Source organism: Photinus pyralis, unplaced genomic scaffold (genome assembly GCF_008802855.1).
Source record: "Photinus pyralis isolate 1611_PpyrPB1 unplaced genomic scaffold, Ppyr1.3 Ppyr1.4_LG6, whole genome shotgun sequence".
In the NCBI taxonomy this organism is placed as follows: domain Eukaryota; kingdom Metazoa; phylum Arthropoda; class Insecta; order Coleoptera; family Lampyridae; genus Photinus; species Photinus pyralis.
Genome location: NW_022170663.1, coordinates 38470415 through 38492811, shown reverse-complemented (window position 1 = coordinate 38492811; position 22397 = coordinate 38470415). Strand labels below are relative to the sequence as shown.

The following is a 22397-nucleotide window of genomic DNA, read 5'->3' as shown; positions in this document are numbered from 1 at the left end:
AGAATCCATTCCTTGATTTGTTTAAAATTCGATTGTTATAAAATCATGGCTAAGTACTAAAAAGAAAATGCGAAAAAAAATGGCATCAATTCCGAGATCAATCCAATGAAATGGGAATAAATCAGAAACTGTTAAAGATAGCTATAGGAACATGTAATATCAAAATATGCCAATTTCGATTCTCTATCTCATGCAATATTAAGAACATGGTCATTCCATTTAAATAAACTGAGTTTATAGACTTTGAAGTTTCTTCAATTTAGATCTCCATAGGTGCTGTTGTACGCAACTTAACTTTTTTTTAAGTACACTAAAAGAAAGCCCTATTCATTCTTTATGCACTGATAAAAATGGGTTGCCATGACTATAATCAATTATCAAGGTACCATCTGCATCCGCCATTTTTTTTCTTAAAGTCAAAATAAGTTAAAAATCATAAATGGCAGGAATCGACATATGGGTATCAAAAGAACTGAAATTTCACGTAGAATCCAAAAATGCAATAAAAAATAGGGGTTGCCATTTAAAATAACGGAATTACTATCTACTTCCGGTGTTTCCGGAAGTGCGGCCATTTTGAAAATATTTTACATCGATTCGGCCTTCAGAGTAACTCCTAAGTACAAATTTTCAAAAACCTACGTATTTTACTTTCCCATCAGAAACGTTTAACTAAAGCTCCCAAAAAAACACCCTGTATAAATGACCATTTTTAAAATAAATTATGCCACAAACGGCACTTCATGCATTGGACATTGTGAATGTGAACACCACTAATGGTGGCAAACTAAAATTTTAACTTTGAACATCTACCTACGTACAATGTTGAACTTGAGAGCAGTGATGCCGAAATACAATTAAGATTAGACCTTCGCCAGAGTAATTTTAATCAAGTTTGCCTATTTAATTTTGTAGTCAGTTTAATAATTACTCAAATAATTAATTGCGTATTTTTTAGTCGATCGTAGGTTAAATAAAGGGTACAGGGTATTCATCCTAATATTGTCGATCATTCCTTCGGTAACAGAAGAAGGTTGCACTTTCTACCTCCATATACAGTTCGCCTTACTACAGCAACTCCTTAAATAAATACCAAGTGATAAATTAAATACTTTATTGAGTACATATATCTTGTTGTATACCTACCCAATCAACAGCGTAAATTGTATAAAACGAACCAAATTGGTTAATAAATAAATATTGCACACAATCATCACAATAATATAATACAGGGCATAATGTATTTCACATAACATTCATTGAAACGGTTTTTTATCACTTTCCCAAAAATAATCGGATATATTCTGAGGATACACATTAGAATAGCTTTTGTGTTTCCCCAAAGTCTCATTCATAATTGTCCTAATCGTCCGTTTGGGGCGCGTTTCTAATATAGGCGATTTTATTTTCGATCCGGAATAAACATCGGAATAGCACAAACGTTTCTTCTTTTTATTCGACCACTTACATATAATGAGGATCGTTAAAAATACTAATAAGGAAACGGCAACGAGAGCAGCACTAGCTATAATTGCCGATTTCACTCCGCTCGGTAATCGCATAAAACTGTTCTCATCTTCGTAACTATTGTTTTCGATTATTTCTACATTTAACTTATGATTTCCCGCTTCTGAAATGGTATTTTCAACATTTTCCACCACGTGCACGTCGTTACGCAAAACTTCATCGACGCTTGCCTTACTTTCACTTAGAATTTCCTTCCTTTCTAACGACTTACTGCTATTAACCGTATAGAGAATGGGATAAAGTGTTTTCCACACCTGTACTGGAGCCGTTTGATTTTGATACGAAAGCTTCTCCCTAGCTATCTTGTAAGTTGGAAAGCTCGTCACAGCGTAACCAGGTTTGCTGTTGTCGTCAGAACTACCCGTTCCGCGATCGAGGAGCTCATTAGAACCGTGCAACGTCTTTGATTTGCGCCCTCCGTGTTCGCTTATTATTCCTACATAAGGCTCACTGGGAGGTTCCGGTTCTCTGGTTTGATTATGAAAAATATCGGCCAAATGAACTTGGCTCGATCCTCTTTCACGTTGTGCCACCAACTCCTCCACTGTCATGTTTCTGAGCAGCAGAATACGCGACAAATTCTGTTTACTTCTGTCGTCTTTTAAAACTTCCATTATTTCTTCACGCGCACTTGTCGGTCTGAGTTTTTCGAATTCCGTCGACGTTCTAATGTCGTCCATATCGATTTTCATTCGATAGGGTGCGTCCGTTGATGTGTTGCGATTTTGGACCAGCTGTGAAAAGCCGAAGAGCTCTTGTAAATCGATGGTAAAAGCTTGCAAAGGAATTTGTGTCGTTACATTTTGGTGATTTTGTAATTTCGTTCCCAACGAACCATATTTGGTTCTGCGATCGCTTAACTTTCCTCTGGTATTGTTCTTCGTTACTGCAGATACTGTTACAGGTCCGCTGGTGGACGTCATCCTAACGGTACTGTGTTTGTAGTGGAAAGGTATAATCTTGGCAAACGTTGGCACAAACAACTTCCTCTCTGTCGTCTGTTCAATTTCCGAAATCCTGGGATTCTGGCCCCTAATTTTTGGTTTATAGCGCGCCTCCACTGCGAGACTGGACGAATCTAAATTCGCGATGGTACTGCTGAACGTCACAGTGTCTGTACTTGACTCAGTTTTTTCTGTAAGTGCATTAATTGCGTGGTGTTTTCCATTTAGCAAATCCGAAAGTGACAAGTTTTTCCTCTGCAGTAACTCGCTCAAATTCAAAGAACCCCCCGATTGCTTGAGTATGTTCTTTAAATTGGACACGGTTGTATTTTCCATCGTTTCCGATTTCTTCTTCAATCTAGATTTAGCTTCAGCTTCTTCTAAGGCGGTGAAGGGGTCCCTTACCTTTTCATAGAGGGTGGAAATATCTTCCTGTTGCTCCAATTCGGATAAGTATGTGGGAACGACTCTGCGTCTACTGTGAGGCAGTTTGACGGATTCGTCCTCCATTTCCATCCACTTTTCTTCTACATCGTCCAACGTATGCGATGGCAATTGACGTTGTGGTAGGTTTTCGACGGATGGCCGTCGCTTTCTTTTCCGTATCCTCCTACGCCGGGGTGGGCTGTCTAAATACTCGTTTACTGCTATTGGCTTCTCTTCTTTCGGGGTCCATTCGTTCGAACTTGGCAGATGTACCGTACGCCAGCCCTAAAAATATACACAAATTATAACAATTATGTATAAAAAATATACAGGGTGTTCCAACTAAAATTTTCATCTCTTAGTAAACCAATTAACAAGCAATTTCTGAAAATTTTTCAATCGTATACGAGGTGTGTCAAATATGGATTTTGCTAAAGATTAAAATACCTTTCATTACTCAATTTAATTAGAATCAGTCATAAAATAGTTATTTATGTATTAAGGGCATAATAGTGATGTTTATATTCTCGAGGGCGACAAGTTAAAACGCTCGAGGGCCTATGTCTACTGTCTGAAACGTATACAGGGGGATCAATAATACGAAAATTACTGCAGGGAGTTTATTTATTAAAGTACATTTAGCAAGCCTTATATCGTTATACTTAAAGAGAAAAATTTGTCCTTCTTAAAAATGTCAAAGCCAACTATGATTACCATTTAAAAAAATTATAACTCAAAAAATGTAAGATCTAAAATCTCAACAGTTAAAGGAAAAATTTCTAAATCTGTTTTTCGCTCATATCTAGTGAACTGTGGATTTAAAAAAAAACAAAAGCATATCTTGAATCAGTGGCGTACGTAGAAATGTATTCTGGGGGGGGATTAAACAAGTTCGTGGCACATACAGTCACCCAGTGCGTACTAGAAGGGGGGGGGGGTAAGAAATAGAAATTGGGTTGCAGGTTGCTGATGCTGGTAGTCATTTATCTATTTATTATTGTACAGGCGAAAAAGATTAGATTAGAACGGTATTTTATTTCTTACTGCTGACAGGCCCCTTTATTGCTTTTGCTTTAATTAGTCAACGAAAACTTTGAATAATAGGTATATTTATGGGCAAAAAACCAATTTCGACAAAAAATTCAAAGGGCTGTAACTTTTGATCTAGTAGCCCGATCTTGGAACTGTGTGGAATTATGGATTCTACAGGCCACATTCTATAAGAAAATATTTTTTTCCGGTCGATCTGAGAAAATTTTTGTTTTCGGGGCTCAAAAAAAGGCAGTTATTACCTTCCTTTTTTACCAAAAATCGACTGCACCAAAATTTCTCGGGAAAAAACTATTTCTGATTAATTTGGGTGCGTAGAATCCAAAACAATTCGTACTTTTTCGATTAGACGTCTCAATCAAAATTTATGGGCAAAAAAAATTCCTGTTTTTAAAATTTAAAATTCTTATTTTCGTCATTTCGTGAAAGGCAGGACGCAGGTATCTCACCTAAGTAGCAGTACTAAGTACCTGATACCTATTTAGTTATTTTGGGCATCAATGTAGCGAATTGCCGATCGATGCCGAATAGCCAAATCGTTGACTGCCAACACTGATCACTCACTGAATAGTGAATACTGAATACTACAGAATATTTAGATTTTAGTGACTTTAGACTTTAACCAAAACCAAAATTGCTCTCTATATATGTATACCTCAATATATTATTGCCTTTATTTTAAAGTGGGCGGAGCGGATAGCGGAGTATTACCTAAATACCTAATAGCTATGATGATAACTCAATTCTTCTGGGGGGGGGGATATATCCCCTTCATCCCCCCGTAAATACGCCACTGTCTTGAATAAGCTCTTAAAACTACAACTGTTTCCTCATTTAACCGAATCTCTATGACTTACGGTTTCCGAGATCCTAATGCTTAAAATGAAAAAAACTCACCCTGTATATTGATATATTTTCCGTCTATATTCGATATCTAGAGGATTGGTTATTGGGCAAACTGCAAAGATACCAGTTTTTAGCTTTGCCCTACAATTAACGGGTAAGTTCTCTTTCTAGTTATACTCTTTGTGGATTATTTCGAAGATGCTCTCTCATGTAATGTCGTGCTTTCTTTCAGTGGCGGAACAACGTAGCCACGGGCCTGTGTGCGAAATTTTTTGCTGGGCCCCCATTATGATACGAAGTATTGATAACAATATTAATTTAGGTATGAATTTTGCCTACAAAAAAAACCAATTGATAAGTATTTATGTTCCTGAACCTGAACATAGAAAAATACGAGGAAAAATATTAGAGTCAGAGCGCGGATTAAGCGTTTACGCTTATCATTTCCCCACGATTTAGAAAATTGAATCTTATTTTCAGTTAAACTTTTACTATTCAGATAGTCATTCGTTCGGTTATAGTGTTATCTCATGATTCATGACAATTTATAGCTAATTTTTTTGTGCCCTTGAAGTTATACTGCGTATTTTAGTACAAAACAATTAAATTTAGTACATCTTCATTGACATTTTCAGTACAATTAAAAAAATTACTCAATCGCTGGCTGTAGTCTGCAGTTGGTTTCACACCGTGCTAAAGGTATGCTGCAAAAGGTTCCATTTACCGTGTTCCGTGTTTCCGTGAACAGTGTATTATTTCCGAGTATGACAATCCCGGGTCCCGGGCCCCTTTTTAGCCCGGGCCCTTGTACTTCGCACACATTGAACACCGGTAGTTCCGCCACTGCTTTCTTTACTGCGTTATGTTTCATGCTATGGATAACATAGGTCTGTTTTAATTTTACATGAATTCTTTAATCATTTACTTTACCTATACATGGTCTAGCACCTAAGATCCCTCGGATCATAATCCTTTACCATAAAAGATACCGAAAAAAGTCTTAATGCAAAATTGTACACAATTACCCCCGTCATGTTTCTAAAATATTTTTGATCACCAGGGGCGTGCTGTATTCCAGTCGCGTATCAAACTTGCATTTTTTTTAAATTGAACACCCCTCATTTTATTACTGATTTGGAGAGCACTTGAAAAGTACTTATTTTTTTATGTAACATGTTATATATAATGATACACTGCCGACACTTAATAGTGAGAATTGAACATCTTTTGTTTTATCATGGCACACTTGGTTTCGGAAAAGAACGTTTTTTTACAGATTGGTTTTTCCTGAAATTTTCTTATGGACTGTGTGGTTTTGTTTATATCAGTGGAAAATTTGTAGTTTTGGCTACCCAGAGGTATAATTTGTTTAGGGAGGTGTCATTTGAAATTTTAAAAAAAATATGACATTTAGCGAAGGTCAAGTATACCTAAAAAAATTATGTGATTGTGGAAAAGGTCTTAACTTGCGCCTCATTTCAAAAATTAACCGCCTTCGCGATTTAGTATCTCTCAAAAAAGTCCGAAAAACTGTCAAATTTTGTAGAAAAAGGGTTATAACAGCGAAACCGTTAAAGTTAGGGGTATAACACGTTACATAAAAGAATAAGTACTTTACAAATCAGTGATAAAATATGGGGTGTTCAATTTAAAAAAAATGCAAGTTTGATACGCCCCTGTTGATCAAAAATATTTTACAAACATGCCGGTGGTAATTGTGTACAATTTTCCTCTATGACTTATCTGTATTTTTTATGGTAAAGGAGTTATGATCCGAGCGAGGATCCGAGGGATCTTAGGTGATACACCCTGTATACAGGGTGCCCATTATGTATGGAATATCGACAATATCGTATATATCTCGGTAAATATCGAATGTATACAAAATTTTTCTATATGAAGTTGTTTAACATTTTATTTCCCATAATAAGGCAGCATTCAGTTGTTTTTATTTCAGAAAACAAATGACTAACGAAAAACAATTGAAATTTTTTAAATGGCAATGTTTTTTTTATTAGCCTAATAAAAAAAACATTGCCATTTAAATCTCTATCAAATGAGCCTCATTTGATAGAGATTTTTTTCTCTTTTCGATGATACAACATGTTAGTACTCTTAATGCAAGAAAATTTTTCAATAAAACTTATTACAATCGCATCAGTAACATTAATCTAGATATCCTACATCAAAATAAAACAAATTAACATGTACGTTTGTTACCATTTTATTGCTAATTTCATTTTGTCTTCAAGGTTTAATAAGAAATGTACACGTTCATTTGTTTTATTTTGACGTAGGATATCTAGATTAATGTTATTGATATGATTAGGTATAATAAGTTATATATCCAATACATACCTAATGCTAATTGGATTTATTGCCGAAATTTTGATAAAATAATGAGAAATACAACTGAAACTCAACTAACTCGCATATCATTAGATGAGAACAAAATCTACTTTTGATTTTTGTCATCTCGGGTGTCATTATAAACCCTGTAAGTTAACGTGGGGAGCAACGATCTTCAAAAAAATCTTTTTCCCATGTTAAATGCCCATGTTCGGTTTTGAAATATTCACCTGGTATAAACATTAGATTTTATAAAATACTTTAGAATTTCATAATTTTAATATGTTATATGTCATACAGAATAGAGAAAGTCGTTACCGAACGATAACCGCTGGTGGTGGGGGGGGGGGGGGGGTTGAGGGAGCAAAGACAGTATTTTACCCCCCTCCCCCCTCCGCTTCCCATCTTTCAGCTGTATTTTTTAATCAATATATCAATGTATTATTATTACTTTTTGCCTGGCAAGACCGTGAATCACTATTTTTAAATCGTTTCTATCAAAAAATATTAGCAGTTAGTTCAAAGTAGACGTATTTTGTGTGTTTATGGTTAGTAAATTTTAAATGATTGTTACCCCCTCCCCCAAAAAATGCCCCAACGATGTTTTGTAGTGCTCAAAAAGTGAAAAAAGAAATTTTTTTAATTTTTTGTATCGGTTTCTAGTATTTATTAATTACCTTGTCGTTTTTGTATCTTTTCAAAAGGCATCAGAAAAATTTGCTGTGACTAGCACAAATAGGTACCACCCGCACATCTGCGCATGCGCGTTCTACGCAAAAGCTTTTTACTAATGTTGGGGTGGTAAAACATTCGGTTTTCCCTCGGGTTTTCCTAGCATATCTAAGTAATAGGAATTTTCTTGTTCTCTTTAAAGAATTATACTAACTCTTTAATTGCGCATCTTTTCGCTAATTTGACCATCATCGTATCCTATGCCTCTATGGCTGCGGAGATCTCCATGACAGACATCCTTACTTTGGACGCAGTGTATATCAATATTCACAATATTAGTAAAATATATTCTGTGGTTGAATGGTATTCTTACAAAGCATAGGTAACTAACTCCAGGTTTAGTAATTAAAGCCTAGTTGGTTGACCAATAAAATAACATTATCTAAAAACGTGAATTTCGAAAAAAATGAACTAGTCTTTTTAATTAATCTTTTTTTTACTACGAAATATAGGGAGTACACTTGCAGTAAAAAATTCATTACGACACTTGTTTACTTTCTGGCATTCTTTTGTTTTCTGTTATCACGGCCTACTCCTGTGTATAAACATGTAGGTACTTAATTCATTAATGGGTAGGTACTTTTGTAAGAAGTATTGAATAACCTATACACTACGGGACTTAGACACAGGAAATCCCTTATAAAAATTAAAGAGACACAAAAGACTATCGAATAGAGAAATGAAATAGTGGTAGTTCCATTTGAAAAACTTCACAAAAGGTTGCTAAGATTCAACAAAGTGAGGATTTCTTATGTAGAATTATTCGTAAAAAATTAATAAGGTGGCAACATTGACAAAAAATGTTTCAAAACCTATTCGTGGGCGAAAACCCGAAGTCTTTAGGTGGCCCAGGGGCCCAGATTTCGATGGAATAGACAGGCAGACAGACGACAGAAAATCGAGCACATAAGCGTTACCTCAGCATCGTTGTGTTACGCGAAAAATCAAAAAGTGAATGGGTTTCAATGTAGGAGTTAACAAATGACATCGAAACAATTAACAATATACAGGGTGTTTTAATTTGAGTACGAATAACATGGTTATCTTTGTTATTATTATACTTACAGATTCGGTTAAATTGGCAAAGTTGTGTAGTTTTTGATGCTAATGGATAGTGCAATCTTTTGAAAAAAAAATAAATCGTTGCGTAGATCATTGGAAAAAAGTGAAAATCACCATTTTTAAACAGTTCAAATATTTTAGTAACAAAGAGTGCTATTAAAAAAAGTTTCAAATAAAAGTTACAAGATTCGATGGCATAAATTCAATGGACGTAGAAAAAATTTTTTTTAAAGGGCGGTTTCCAAGATAATGATTTTTTGGATTTTTACTCAGTTTGATAGAGTTTTTTTTCTCTTTTTCCATGTATCACAAGTTATTATCCAAATAATTAACATGGATAAAATTACAATTTTCATTTTTTCTTCATAGTTGGCCATAGAAACAAAACTAGCATAAAGGCCTAATTGTCATTTTACAATGGAACATTTGTTTAACAGGAATGCACTGTGTCAACGTAACTGCTGCAGTAGCTAAACTGTGCCCAACGTGCTTTGTTAATAATAGGGCATCTTGAACATTAGCTGTAATTTTAAACTCTGTTATTATATATTTTTTTGTTAATTATTTCTCTGACCGGCCAGACAATTGTAACATTGCCAAATGTCAATTGCTTGCTGTTTCCATGGCCAACTATGAAGAAACAATGAAAATTGTAATTTTACCCATGTTAATTATTTGGATAATAACTTGCTATACTTTGTTTGATAGCTCTCTTTGTTACTAAAATATTTTAACTTTTTAAAAAAGGCGATTTTCACTTTTTTCCTATTGTCTACGCAACGATTTATTTTTTTTCCAAAATATTGCATCAAAAACTACACAACCAATTGAACTGAATCTGTAAGTATAATAATAACAAAGATAGCCACTCAATTTAAGACACCCTGTATAATAGTGTTCTATTAAAAAAATGAGTTATTTATTTACACTGTAACAATGGAACACCCTGTAGGTACATTCAAACATTATTTCTATAGTTGGAATTTGCACAAGTTTTTTTTTATATTTTTTACCAGATGAGCTAAGAAGACACTGTATAATGAATTGCAACTCTTCTTTTGTTAAGATGATATTATCACAAGTGTGCATTTTTGATTTGAAAAAATTGGTTTGGCGACCGTGCGCCCCTTGAAACGATGCGCCCCTAAGCCCGGGCCTAGTGGTAAATCCAGCCCTGCGCAGACGAGCTGCTATTATTTTACTATCTTACGCACTATCCCTTTCTGGACCCTTATCATGCGTGTTATTTTATAGGCGAGCTCTTGGTCTCTACACACACCTGATACGATAAATAAAAAGTGACGCATTGATTAATTGCCATGTTCTCCATTAGTGAAGTGGGTTACGGTAACAATTAAGCAGATGGAGATCCGAGAGGAAAAAACTGGTACACGGTGCTACTTCCGTTCATCTTATTATCGATCAGACGCCTGACTTTGTTTACACTAAAGGTACTTTTTTAATGATGTTGACCTTAATAAATAATTCTCTATTCGTGTAATGGGCTTGATTGACCAAAGAACTTAATTGAAATGTGTATTCCGCGATAAGTACCTACGTGAATGTGACGGAGTAGGTGCAAATAATTGCATGATTAAAACAGAGAATGAATGAGAAACTTTCAGTTTTTAATTTGGCTTTTATTATTATTATTTATTGAATGCGTGTAAAATGAAAGCAGAAGCATCTTTATTATTAAGTAGGTATAGACAAGCAGAATTTTTCGATTTTGCTTTCTTTGCCAGCCTGTCGTTTCAAGGAACAGCCTGAGGACGTATCTGTGGCCATTTTCGTTTGCATCCGTTTGACTAATTCCATTTTTTCACCATCAGAACGATGGGATTTGGACATTTTTCTTAAGCTTTTTCGATTTCGACCAAAATTCGTTTCTTGCTGATTGAGTCGCCTCAATGGTCAGGGGAAAACCATGACACACTCTTCCTCAATTTTTCGGCTACCGTTAACACCTCGTTCGAAAAAGGAGTGATGGACACTTCAGGGTTCGGTACGGTGCCCCAAAGTTGAGACGATTTTTCCCCGGAAAACTGGTTTTGGTAAATTGTATTCTCGAAGTGTGGAGATTTATTCAAAATATGTTTGGTCATAATTTTTTGGAACGGGATTTTCCAAAAACGAGGGTTGATGAGTTGCATTCAAATCATTTTCAAGCCAACCATTTTTTCTTGGATGGGGACCTCTAGCAATACTAACGCCAGATCTAAGTATCTGAATTTGAGGTACCTAATTTCACTCCCTACACCTATTTCCAAAAGAACCGATTTGGCGTAGAAAAAACAACTTACCCCGTGTTCAGATTGATCTATTAATTGTTTTCCGCTTCGATTTTCTTCTTTCCCTTGCGTTTCCTGATCTATTTTCTCTTCGCACCGACAATGCACAAATAACGCACTTAATAGCACAAATAATTTACAAAACTTCATTATTCTAAGGTCGATTTACGAGGATTAACAACGCATAAAACATTGCGTCCTTCTATTCACCTATCGCGAGATCTTATCAAATATTAGTAGGTGATCGAATGTCGCATTACAGCAACAGTAGCAAATGCATGTGGTCGTTGCATTCTTCGAAGTGTACCTTTCACCAGCAAAGTAGAGGTGGAGAAGAAAGATATCGTTCCGATAATATCGTCTTTATCGAGCTTTCTCTTCTTTGATAAAACAGCGTAAAGTCCGCAAAAAATTCAATTTTTCCTTTTACAACAGGCCTTATCGTTTTTTAATGGACACGACCTACTATATAAAAATTATGTGCGGGTTTGTGATTGACATTATTAACACTCAAATCGTTTTGCTTGTTAAGAACTCTTTTATTGTGCAATGTCTAGAAAGTGTTACTTTTTTGTTGTAATTTTCGTCTAGTGATGTTTAACCCACATTGAGACTTAGTTACCAATAATTATTGTTAAACTTTTAGCTACTTACTTCTAATTGTTTTTCTTACTTAGCCACCCAAAATTATCACATCGTTAGTTTGTCATTATGCGAATTTCTAAATGATCGGCGCGCACGCAATATGAATAACTCAAATTTGATTGACCGTGACTTATAAATATTTATAAAATAAAATGGAAAATACTTTCTCCTAGACGGTTATCTTTTGATAGTGTAGAATAACAAATTAGGCATACTTACTTAAGCCAAAATCTATAGGCGATCCTGACCTACAATGTTTTTTCTGAAATATTCTAAATGGACCGACAGATGCAAATTAATGTATAGATTATTGTTAAGATATTTATCAATTGAAACCGACATACCGAAGGCTCACTTTCCCCGATTGAAATTTTATTATAGTTGCATCAAAAACCATGAATTTGTACCCAAATTAAATTTTGATTGTTTAAACAATTCAGTGGCGTATTTACGGGGGGGGGGGGGGAAGGGGATATACCCCCCCCCCCCCCCAGAAGAATTGAGTTATCATCATAGCTATTAGGTATTTAGGTAATACTCCGCTATCCGCTCCACCCACTTTAAAATAAAGGCAATAATATATACTTAAGTATATATAGAGAGCAATTTTGGTTTTGGTCTAAAGTCACTAAAATCTAAATATTCTGTAGTATTCAGTATTCACTATTCAGTGAGTGATCAGTGTTGGCAGTCAACGATTTGGCTATTCGGCATCGATCGGCAATTCGCTACATTGATGCCCAAAATAACAAATAGGTATCAGGTACTTAGTACTGCTACTGAGGTGAGGTACCTGCGTCCTGCCTTTCACGAAATGACGAAAATAAGAATTTTAAATTTTAAAAACAGGAATTTTTTTTGCCCATAACTTTTGATTGAGACGTCTAATCGAAAAAGTACGAATCGTTTTGGATTCTACGCACCTAAATTAATCAGAAAAAGTTTTTTCCCGAGAAATTTTGGTGCAGTCGATTTTTGGAAAAAAAGGAAGGTAATAACTGCCTTTTTTTTGCCCCGAAAAAAAAATTGTCTCAGATCGACCGGAAAAAAATATTTTCTTATAGAATGTGGCCTGTAGAATCCATAATTCCAAACAGTTCCAAGATCGGACTACTAGATCAAAAGTTACAGCCCTTTGAATTTTTTGTCGAAATTGGTTTTTTTGCCCATAAACATACCTATTATTCAAAGTTTTCTCAGAATTAAAAATCATCATACATCATGTTCACAATATACCCTTTATAGGCAAGAGACACAGTGAAGCTGTATACAGGGAGACTAGAGGCGCAAGGAGAAGAAATAGGAGGAGTGCGGAAGAGAACTGAAACAATATAAAAAACCAATAACGTGTTACGGGAGGTAGAAAAAGAAAGGAGTCATGGGACAGAGAGTGTACAGAAGAGAGAAATAGATACAGAGAAATGATGGAGACAGAAAGAAGAACAATAGAGGAGAGGGGAAATACAACAGAAAAAAAGTACAAAACAAAATACAGGGTGAGTTTTTTTTCATTTTAAGCATTAGGATCTCGGAAACAGTAAGACATAGAGATTCGATTAAATGGGGAAAGAGTTGTAGTTTTAAGAGCTTATTCAAGATATGCTTTTGTTGTTTTTTTTAAATCCACAGTTTAGTAGATATGAGCGAAAAACAGATTTAGTGATTTTTCATTTAACTGTTCTATTAGAAATACAGAAATATGCAAAGAAAAGAATTGTAGATTTTTTTCCGCTTAATAAGATACATTTATTAATATTTATTCTTCTTTTATAATTTTCGAGTTATAACGCAAACTTACATTTTTTTAAATGGTAATCATAGTTGGCTGTGACATTTTTAAAAAGTGCATTTTTTTCTGTTTACAATGATATAAGGTACTTACTTTGACAAATAAACATGATACAGAACTGTTTGTATTATTAAGAATAGTAAAAACAGATTTTGCCATGGGAAACATTTTTGTTCTCTTAATTACTGTCTATTATAATATTTAACTTGCAGTTAGTTGTGCGGCGGGGCACCGTTTTGTTGAAACCAGCGTAAATTACGTCGTGTTTCCAAATCTAACCCATCCTACATATCTTGAAATTCATTTGGTAGACAATGAAGATAACATTGGCCTGTCCAATTTTCGTCGTAAATGAAAGGTACCTATCTCACTAGATATTGTTTTCCATGGCCAACTCTGTTTACTTACCTCTCAATAATACGAAAATTACTGCAGGGCGTTTATTTATTGAAGTATTTAGCAAGCCTTATATCGTTATAAAGAGAAAAATTTGTCCTTAAAAATGTCAAAGCCAACTATGACTACCATTTAAAAAATTGAAGTTTGTATTATAACTCAAAAATTGTAAGATCTAAAAATAAATTAGTATGTTCATCATGTTAAGCATTAAAATGTCTAAAACTGTTATTCCTGTCATTTTGTTGTATTTCTAATAACGATTCTACAACAGTTAAATGAGAAATCACTAAATCTGTTTTTCGGTAATATCTAGTGAACTGTAGATTTTTTTAAAAAAACAAAAGCATATCTTAAATAAGCTCTTAAAACGACAACTCTTTCCTCATTTAACCGAATCCGTATATCTTATGGTTTCCGAGATCCCAATGCTTAAAAAAAAACTCACCCTGTATAAAGGACAAAAATGAAGAAACGACAGAAAGAATACGAAGAGCAAATTGACGAAATAAAAACAGAGGCGGATTGTTAGAAGGTGATAAACAGAGGAAAAAAGAAAATAGAGCAAGTGAGAGGGAAATACAATTAGATGAATCGAAACATTTTGTCAATGTATTACACGGAAAGCAGAAGAAAGAGAGAGGCTATGGAAGAGAAGAGGTTGAAGGAGATGAGATAACAATGGAAGAAATCAAGCAGCAATTAAACATACTGCAGAAAGGAAAAGCGGCATTAATTCTGATAATTTTTCTCTTTTAGTAAAAAATTGTTTAAATAATGTATAAATTGTTTAAACAATGAAAATCTAATTTGGGTACAAATTAATCTTTAATTCATAGTTTTTGATGCGAGTAATAAAATTTCAATCGGAAAAGGTAGGGGTGCAAACTTAATTTTAAGTTAGCAACCCCACTTTAAAAATCGGTTTTCCGGCAGAACTTAGCGGGTACAAATTCTAATTTTGTGAGTACATCAGTCCTAAATTATAGGCATATTTTTACTTGATGAGGGCAAAGTGGAGTAACTTTATCGGCCTTCACAATGGGAATTATTTTTTATAATGCCCCTGTGGGTATTATGGGATCGACTTACTTATATCATAAGTAACCCCCAAATAGGTTTGCCATGTACGAGTATATGTACTTGATTTGAAACTTGTTTCGTTAACATCCGAAAACTGGGAATGGAAACGTGTTAACTTTGTTTATTAATTAGGGAGAAAGTATTAATTAAATGTAAAATAAAATGTTTTATGTACCCGCTATCGATACGTAGCATATGTCGGAGAGAATGAGAAAGTAATCATTAGTCTTGGGAAAATGTATATAGACTAGTGAAAATTCTTAAATATCTATTGATTTAATCTCTAGCATCTTTGAGTAGTACCATTGAATAGTAGCCCGAAATATTTCTGAGGTCACGTTAGCCAATAAGATAATGACCAAATGAAACTGATAGATTTCCCACGTACTGCATGGTGAAAGTGGTAAAGAAGGACTGAATATAAATCAGCGACGAAACTGTTGTTCTTTGCCAGATGTTGAATTTTTTAAACAAATAATGCTTTGTTATTATACGGACATCTTAAAACACAAACAAAACATGTGTTAAGTATTTTCTAAAACCTCTATTTAAAGAAAAAGGTGTTTTGTAACAATGCAAAAAACGAATACAAAAATGCAAATTGGTGTCGTTAAAAAATAACTTTAAATTAATAAAAGTTGAAACGAAAAAATCTGAAGAGCCACATTTTTAAAAACGGATGATACCTTTGGCATGTCCAAAATCAAGTGGCAAGTGTCTTCTTGCTCTTGCAATTGTTTAAACATCACCTGTTACCACCAGCAGTCACTCGCCGTTTCACTATATTCTCAATCAATTTTTATTAGACCGCGAAAATGGCAAAACTTTTTACAATTTGTCTTATAACCAAAATTAAAGTACGATTTTTTCTTCACCTCCTTGCAATTCCATAACATTGTTCCTATATTCTCTTCTTCCTCTCCACATATTCCACACTTTGTTTCTACTTTTTCTCTCCTCATTTTGACATCTGAATCTCGCCATTATTTTGTTTTTTTCCTTCCCATAAGTATATTGGCAACCACTCCCTTATTAGATCTTTGTCACTACATATTATACAGCGTTTTTGTTAGGATTGATCTTTACGTGAGATCGGTACTACTTCCTCGTCTGCTCTTTATCTTCAAGCTCTCCAGGTCCCTTTTTGTCAGCTCATTTTCCATCCTTTTCTCCTACTCCTCTCTTCTTTTGGACCCCAGTCCGCCCGTTTCATAATATTTTCCTCTTTGTTCTTCCCACATTCCTTTTGCGTCCATCCTCGCGTCTCGACGCTATTCTTATCTTCTCCATTTTTGTTTCTTCCTCTAATATACAATTTGGTTGTATTCTTTCTAATTCATTCTAGTTCTTCTACTCTCATATCTCTGTTTCGTAATCTGTACATAAGCATCCCTCTCGTTATTGCACCGAACAAGTATTTTCTTGTTCTGAACCCATCGCCCTCCTTTTTCCTTACTTCTCTTATTTGCGCATTAGTCCCATTATTTCTTAGCATTTGGTACCCTAAATATTAAATTTGTCAAACCTCTTCCATCGTTTCTTCCCGCCATTGCATTCTCTCTCTTTTTCTTCCACCCCCATTTCCAAATCAATTATTTCGACTTTTCAACATTTAGCTCCTCGTTTAGCTCTCATTCCTCTCCATTATTTCCATGATTCTCTCTTCATTTGTTCTATACAGGGTGAGTTTTTTTTTTCATTTTAAACATTGGGATCTCGGAAACCATGACATGCGGATTCGGTTAAATGAGGAAAGAGTTGTCGTTTTAAGAGCTTATTTAAGATATGCTTTTGTTTTTTGAAAAAAATCCACAGTTCACTAGATATGAGCGAAAAACAGATTTAGTGATTTTTCATTTAACTGTTGTAGAATCGTTATTATTAGAAATACAACAAAATGACACGAATAAAAGTTTTAGACATTTTAATGCTTTACATGATGAACACTAATTTGTTTTTAGATACAAACTTCAATTTTTTTAAATGGTAGTCATAGTTGGCTTTGACATTTTTAAAAAGGAAAAATTTTTTCCTTCATAACGATATAAGGCTTGCTAAATGTACTTTAATAAATAAACGCCCTGCAGTAATTTTCGAATTATTGAGAGGTAGGTAAGTAAACATAGTTGGCCATGGAAAACAATATCTAGTGCCCTAGTGAAATAGGTACCTTTCATTTACGACGAAAATTGGACAGGCCAATGTTATCTTCATTTTCTACTAAATGAATTTCAAGATATGTAGGATGAGTTAGATTTTGAAAAACGACGTAATTTACGCTGGTTTTAACACAACGGTGCTCCGCCGCACAACTAACTGCAAGTTAAATATTATAATAGACTGAGTAATTAAGAGAAGAAAAATGTTTTCCATGGTAAAATCTGTTTTTACTACCCTTAATAATACAAACAGTTCTGTATCATGTTTATTTGTCAAAGTAAGTACCTTATATCATTGTAAACAGAAAAAAATGCACTTTTTAAATATGTCACAGCCAACTTAGATTACCATTTAAAAAAATGTAAGTTGCGTTATAACTCGAAAATTATAAAAGAAGAATAAATATTAATAAACGTATCTTATTAAGCGGAAAAAAATCTACGCTTTTTGTTCTTTGCGTATTTCTGTATTTCTAATACTAACGATTCTACAACAGTTAATGAAAAATCACTAAATCTGTTTTTCGCTCATATCTAGTAAACTGTGAATTTAAAAAAAAAAACAAAACCATATCTTGAATAAGCTCTTAAAACTACAACTCTTTCTCCATTTAACCGAATCTCTATGTTTTACGGTTTCCGAGATCCTAATGCTTAAAATGAAAAAAAAAACTCACCCTGTATATTCGAAATCTCCATTAAAAAGTGTCGGAATAATGTGTTAATTATAAATTTATTATTTACGATTTCAAAAATCAGACATTTTCGTTTTTTAGCGCATTTTTTAAGAATTAAAAAAATGTGCTATTGTTTGCGTTTTGTCCGTCCTTCCGTCCGTCCGGACCCACTTCTACTTCTAGGGGAATGGTCCTAGAGTCCTGGAATTTTTTGCAGTAGGTAGCTTATACCCTGAAGGTGTGCCAGACGGCCATCAAATTTTGCTGTCTAAAAGGGGGGGCCTCCCCACGAATTATTTCCTGAGATGCTGTTTTAGAAAATAAAACGTGCATAACTTTTACATACGGCAACTAGTTGATCTTAGATTTTGCATATACATGCCTTTAGTGGTGCCAAGTTAAACTTTAGAAAAGGGGGGGGGGGGGCATGTTCAACCCGTCATGGTATTCTACTGAAAGGTCTCATAGAAATAAATCGATTTGTACAAACTATAACTTTCCCGTGCGACTCTTTTTCGAGATCAGTGAGAGACCCGGGGGGGGGGGGCTATTTTGATTTAAAAAATGCGCTTTATCTGCACAAGAGTTCATAACTGTAGGTATCTTCCTTTATCTTTGCCTATTTTTATTTCTTGTATATCCTTTTAGACTCAATTCCGTCGGTTGATGATCCGAACAAATGGACCAATTTCGCTGAAATTTTGCATGTGGATTCCGTATCAGTTCGTGAATTCGCAATCTAGGCCAAAAAATAACGAGGGCCCTTTCGACATGTCATACCCAAGAGCTAGTTTGCTATATTTGTTTAATTTATTGTTGCCCATTTCGCGGCTCCGCAAATGAATGGTATACAGGGTGATTCGCGTAGCTCGTTCGTTAGACGTTTTAAATCTTGCAATTGAAATAGAAACTTGAAATTTGTTTTACCGCAATAATCGACCATTCCATAAACGCCGGAAGCGCGCGCCATCTTGTTTTTTTAATAGAAACATCTTTTTCTCTTTTCTTTATCTTATTCTGAATTGCACGCATTTAAGATTTAATATATCTGCCATAGTTTTTGACATATGTCAATTTTTCTCTAAACATTTTAAGATGCAAGGGTCCATTCAAAAATTCATATTTCTTAAACCGTTCTAAATAGGTGAGTGCTCTTTTTTATAATCGAATCCTTAAAGTCTAAAGAATTTTTTGAGTGCTGTTGCTGCGCAAAAATGTCAAAAAGTTTCTTATCTTAATGGCGCTGAATTCAAAATAAAATAGCGTTTTTATTAAAAAAAAATAGAAAATTGTATGTTTCTATTTATAAAAAACCAAAATTGCGCTACTTTCGGTATTTGCGAAAGCGGTGCCTTCTAAAAATTCAATTTTCTATTTCAATTGCAAGTAGAAAAACTTTTAACACATGGGCTACGTGAATCACCCTGTATATGTACAAATCATTGCACCTTAAAAATTACTATTTTTTAGACTATGGCATCCCTTTACTATAAATTTTAAATATTTTTTCCAATACCTACATTGTTAGCGAATTTTCCTCAAAGTGAAAAATCTCTATTAGCTGCACTTTGACGTCCGTCCGTCTGTCCGTCGCATGTACTTCTTCTAAACCACTGCACCGATTTTGGCGATATAGGTCTCATTTGAAAGGGCTTGGCCCGTGCATACCCACATTTTTTGGTTTTGCGCATGCGCAGTGTCAAAAATTCGGTTTAACGCATGTGTAATGCTAACTTTTTTATTTATGAAGATATTTAAATGAAACTTTATATGCAAACACTACGAATATAAGTTAAATTAACGACATTTTCAAAATGTTGTTTTGCGCATGCGCAATGCCAACTTTCTTATTTATGAAAGCAGTTAAACGAAATATCATATGCAGGCACCTTGACTGAAACTAAAACTAATACTGGTTTCAAAATTACTGTTAACGCATGCTGTATGTTTTATTTATGAAGGTATTCAATGAAATTTCTAATGTAGAGAATGCGCAATGCTATTTACGAAAGCATTTATAAAAAGTTCCATATGTAGACACTTCGAATAAAAGTAAAACTACTGCCCATTTCAAAATTTGTTTGTATTTGTATTACGTTTCACTATTTTACATTAAACTGTATAGACTTCGACGACAGGCGGCTCATTTGAAAGAGAATGGGGTAAGGATCTCGTGCCTGCCGGAATTTTTTCCTGGTCCTAGCATTAATATTATTAGGAGGAAAATACGCTCTCGTCATTTATGTTTGCCTAATGACTTTTTAAACTTGTTTTATTGAATTTAATCCCTAATTTTTGTGCATTAACAGGTAATTTTTGTTAAAAAAAGAAATGTTTATTTCTATTTCTTTTTTAGTTGGGCCGTATCGACTGTAATGACTCGCCAAAACGCTTTTCTATCTACAGATGAATCAAAGTGTGTAACATCATTAATTCCCCTCTGGGATATGTGTAATCACATGAATGGACACGTAATATATTCTTATACAATGATCCTCAGAACGAGTAGACTACAGTACCCATTCTTATTTTAGATTTCTACAAACTATAATCCGCAACTGAAGAGAAGCGAATGCTTTGCCATGAAGAATTTTAAGGCAGGAGAGCAACTGTTCATCTTTTATGGTGCCAGAAGTAACGCCGAATTGTTCACTCATAATGGGTAAGTAGTTTTCCAAGCAAATACATTTTGAATAGGTAACTCTTGTTATAGGTTTGTGTATGAAAACAACGAGCACGATGGATATCAGCTTAAATTAGGAATTAGTAAAGTAGATCCTCTAAAAGAACAGCGCGTTCAACTTCTAGAAAAACTGTCATTGGCAAATCAGAACGAATACGTAATAAAATCATCAGAACCTCAGATTGGCACAGATTTATTGGCATTCTTAAGAGTATTTAACATGGATAAAGGTATAATGGGTGCCTCCTCTTTGACTAATAACCATTGTATATTGCAGAGCAACTCCAGTACTGGTTGGAGCATTCGACGCCTAACAATTTAAAAAGCCCCGAATGCGCTTTTGATACAGCATTCGAAACGAAATACTGGGGATTTTTATTTACTCGTTTAAAGCTTATTCTCGCTTCATATAAGACGAGTTTAGAAGAAGATACGGAAGTCTTAAAGACAACTCCGTTACCTCATAATAAAAGATTGGCCGTTCAAATGAGAATGGGCGAAAAAAAAATTTTGCTATCGGCAATGCGGTGTGTCGAAGAAAAATTGAAAAACTAATTTATTACTTGTGTTTGTGAAGTTAAATGTTGTTGATTAAAATGCTCAAATGGAAAGTCTCGCCAGACATCTTCACATTCTTGACTACAATTTTTTTAATGCACCTCAAACAAGCTGTGACGTTCTTCACATGTCGTATTGTGTCATCTTTCAGAAAGTGCGTCTCACGAAATCTGCGAAAGAAGGTTCTGTGCTTAGGTACTAGAATCATCAGTTGTTCTTCGGTTTCGGTTTGTCCTGCATATAGAGGTTAGATAGACAATTTATGTGTACTCAAGCCAATTTCTTTACGCGGATTTACCCCCTCTAGCGACCTGAGACGTAACCAACAATTGCGTCACTTTCCCGATCTACATATACCAAAGCATAGACCAAAAGATAATATTATCTTTGCATAGACTAAAGCGTTGAATGAAAGGAATCCGCAAAGCCTTACTTTAATCGCATGTTTGCAAATTGCATCAATTATCACTACGGTTCATAGTCGGGGTGAAAATTTGCATACCAACATAGTTTTTCATGATCTATCGATAGAAAATATTATCATGATCGTGCCACTTCCAGTACTGAATAGTAACTTTCGTGTTTTAAGTAGAACACCCTACATTTTATTGCATTTTCGAAATCTACATGAAAATTTACGTCGTTTGATACCACATTTCCCTATACCTAGCTAGCATCAAAGGATTTCAAGTTATTCAAAATTTTTGACGTTTGACTGCTTCTCTTTAGCGCCCTGTACCTATGGCTCCTCAAAAAGTCTTCCAAAATCAACAATACTGACTTGATGCTACATGCGAATGATTTAAATTTTGATCGCCCTTCTACAGGGTGTTTTAAAATTAATGGTCAAGTTTAATAACTTTTTTCAAATGAAACCTGCTTTATTTTGTTGCACTTTCAAATGTGGAAAAAAATTCTACATCGATTAATTATTACTTCCCCTATACCTATCTGTAATCGTTTTCGTTTTACTACACTTTTGTGTAGCAGATCAGTATTTTATTAGTCCCCAATAAGATCTTGTCAGGGGCTACCATATTCCCTTTGTCGGTACCCTCTTCCTACGACCCGCAATTCGCATTTTGGTGGATTTCGCTAAAAATCCTCCATGAAATAGCGTTCAATTTTTGGGACACAGTTCTCATAGCTCGAGCTTTTATTGGCGACACGAGAAAGGTTA

At 34.6% G+C, this 22397-nt stretch overlaps 2 protein-coding genes across 2 annotated transcripts in view; one reads left to right on the top strand and one right to left on the bottom strand.

The window, feature by feature from the left end:
• LOC116174683 (actin-histidine N-methyltransferase) overlaps positions 1-21289 on the top strand; it is a 31241-nt gene extending 9952 nt beyond the window's left edge. The window contains exons 2-5 of the mRNA XM_031492633.1: positions 20333-20447; positions 20511-20638; positions 20690-20889; positions 20937-21289. Coding sequence (XP_031348493.1) covers positions 20333-20447; positions 20511-20638; positions 20690-20889; positions 20937-21214 — 721 coding nt within the window. The 3' untranslated portion in view covers positions 21215-21289. The remainder of the gene's footprint in view (positions 1-20332; positions 20448-20510; positions 20639-20689; positions 20890-20936) is intronic.
• On the bottom strand, positions 1098-11527 carry LOC116174680. Its single transcript, XM_031492628.1, has 2 exons — positions 11240-11527; positions 1098-3182 (listed from the first exon to the last, which is right to left on the bottom strand). Exons 1-2 carry the CDS (start codon positions 11375-11377, stop codon positions 1257-1259), a joined length of 2064 nt encoding a protein of 687 aa, XP_031348488.1. The 5' UTR covers positions 11378-11527; the 3' UTR covers positions 1098-1256.
• Positions 21290-22397: the final 1108 nt, after the last annotated feature.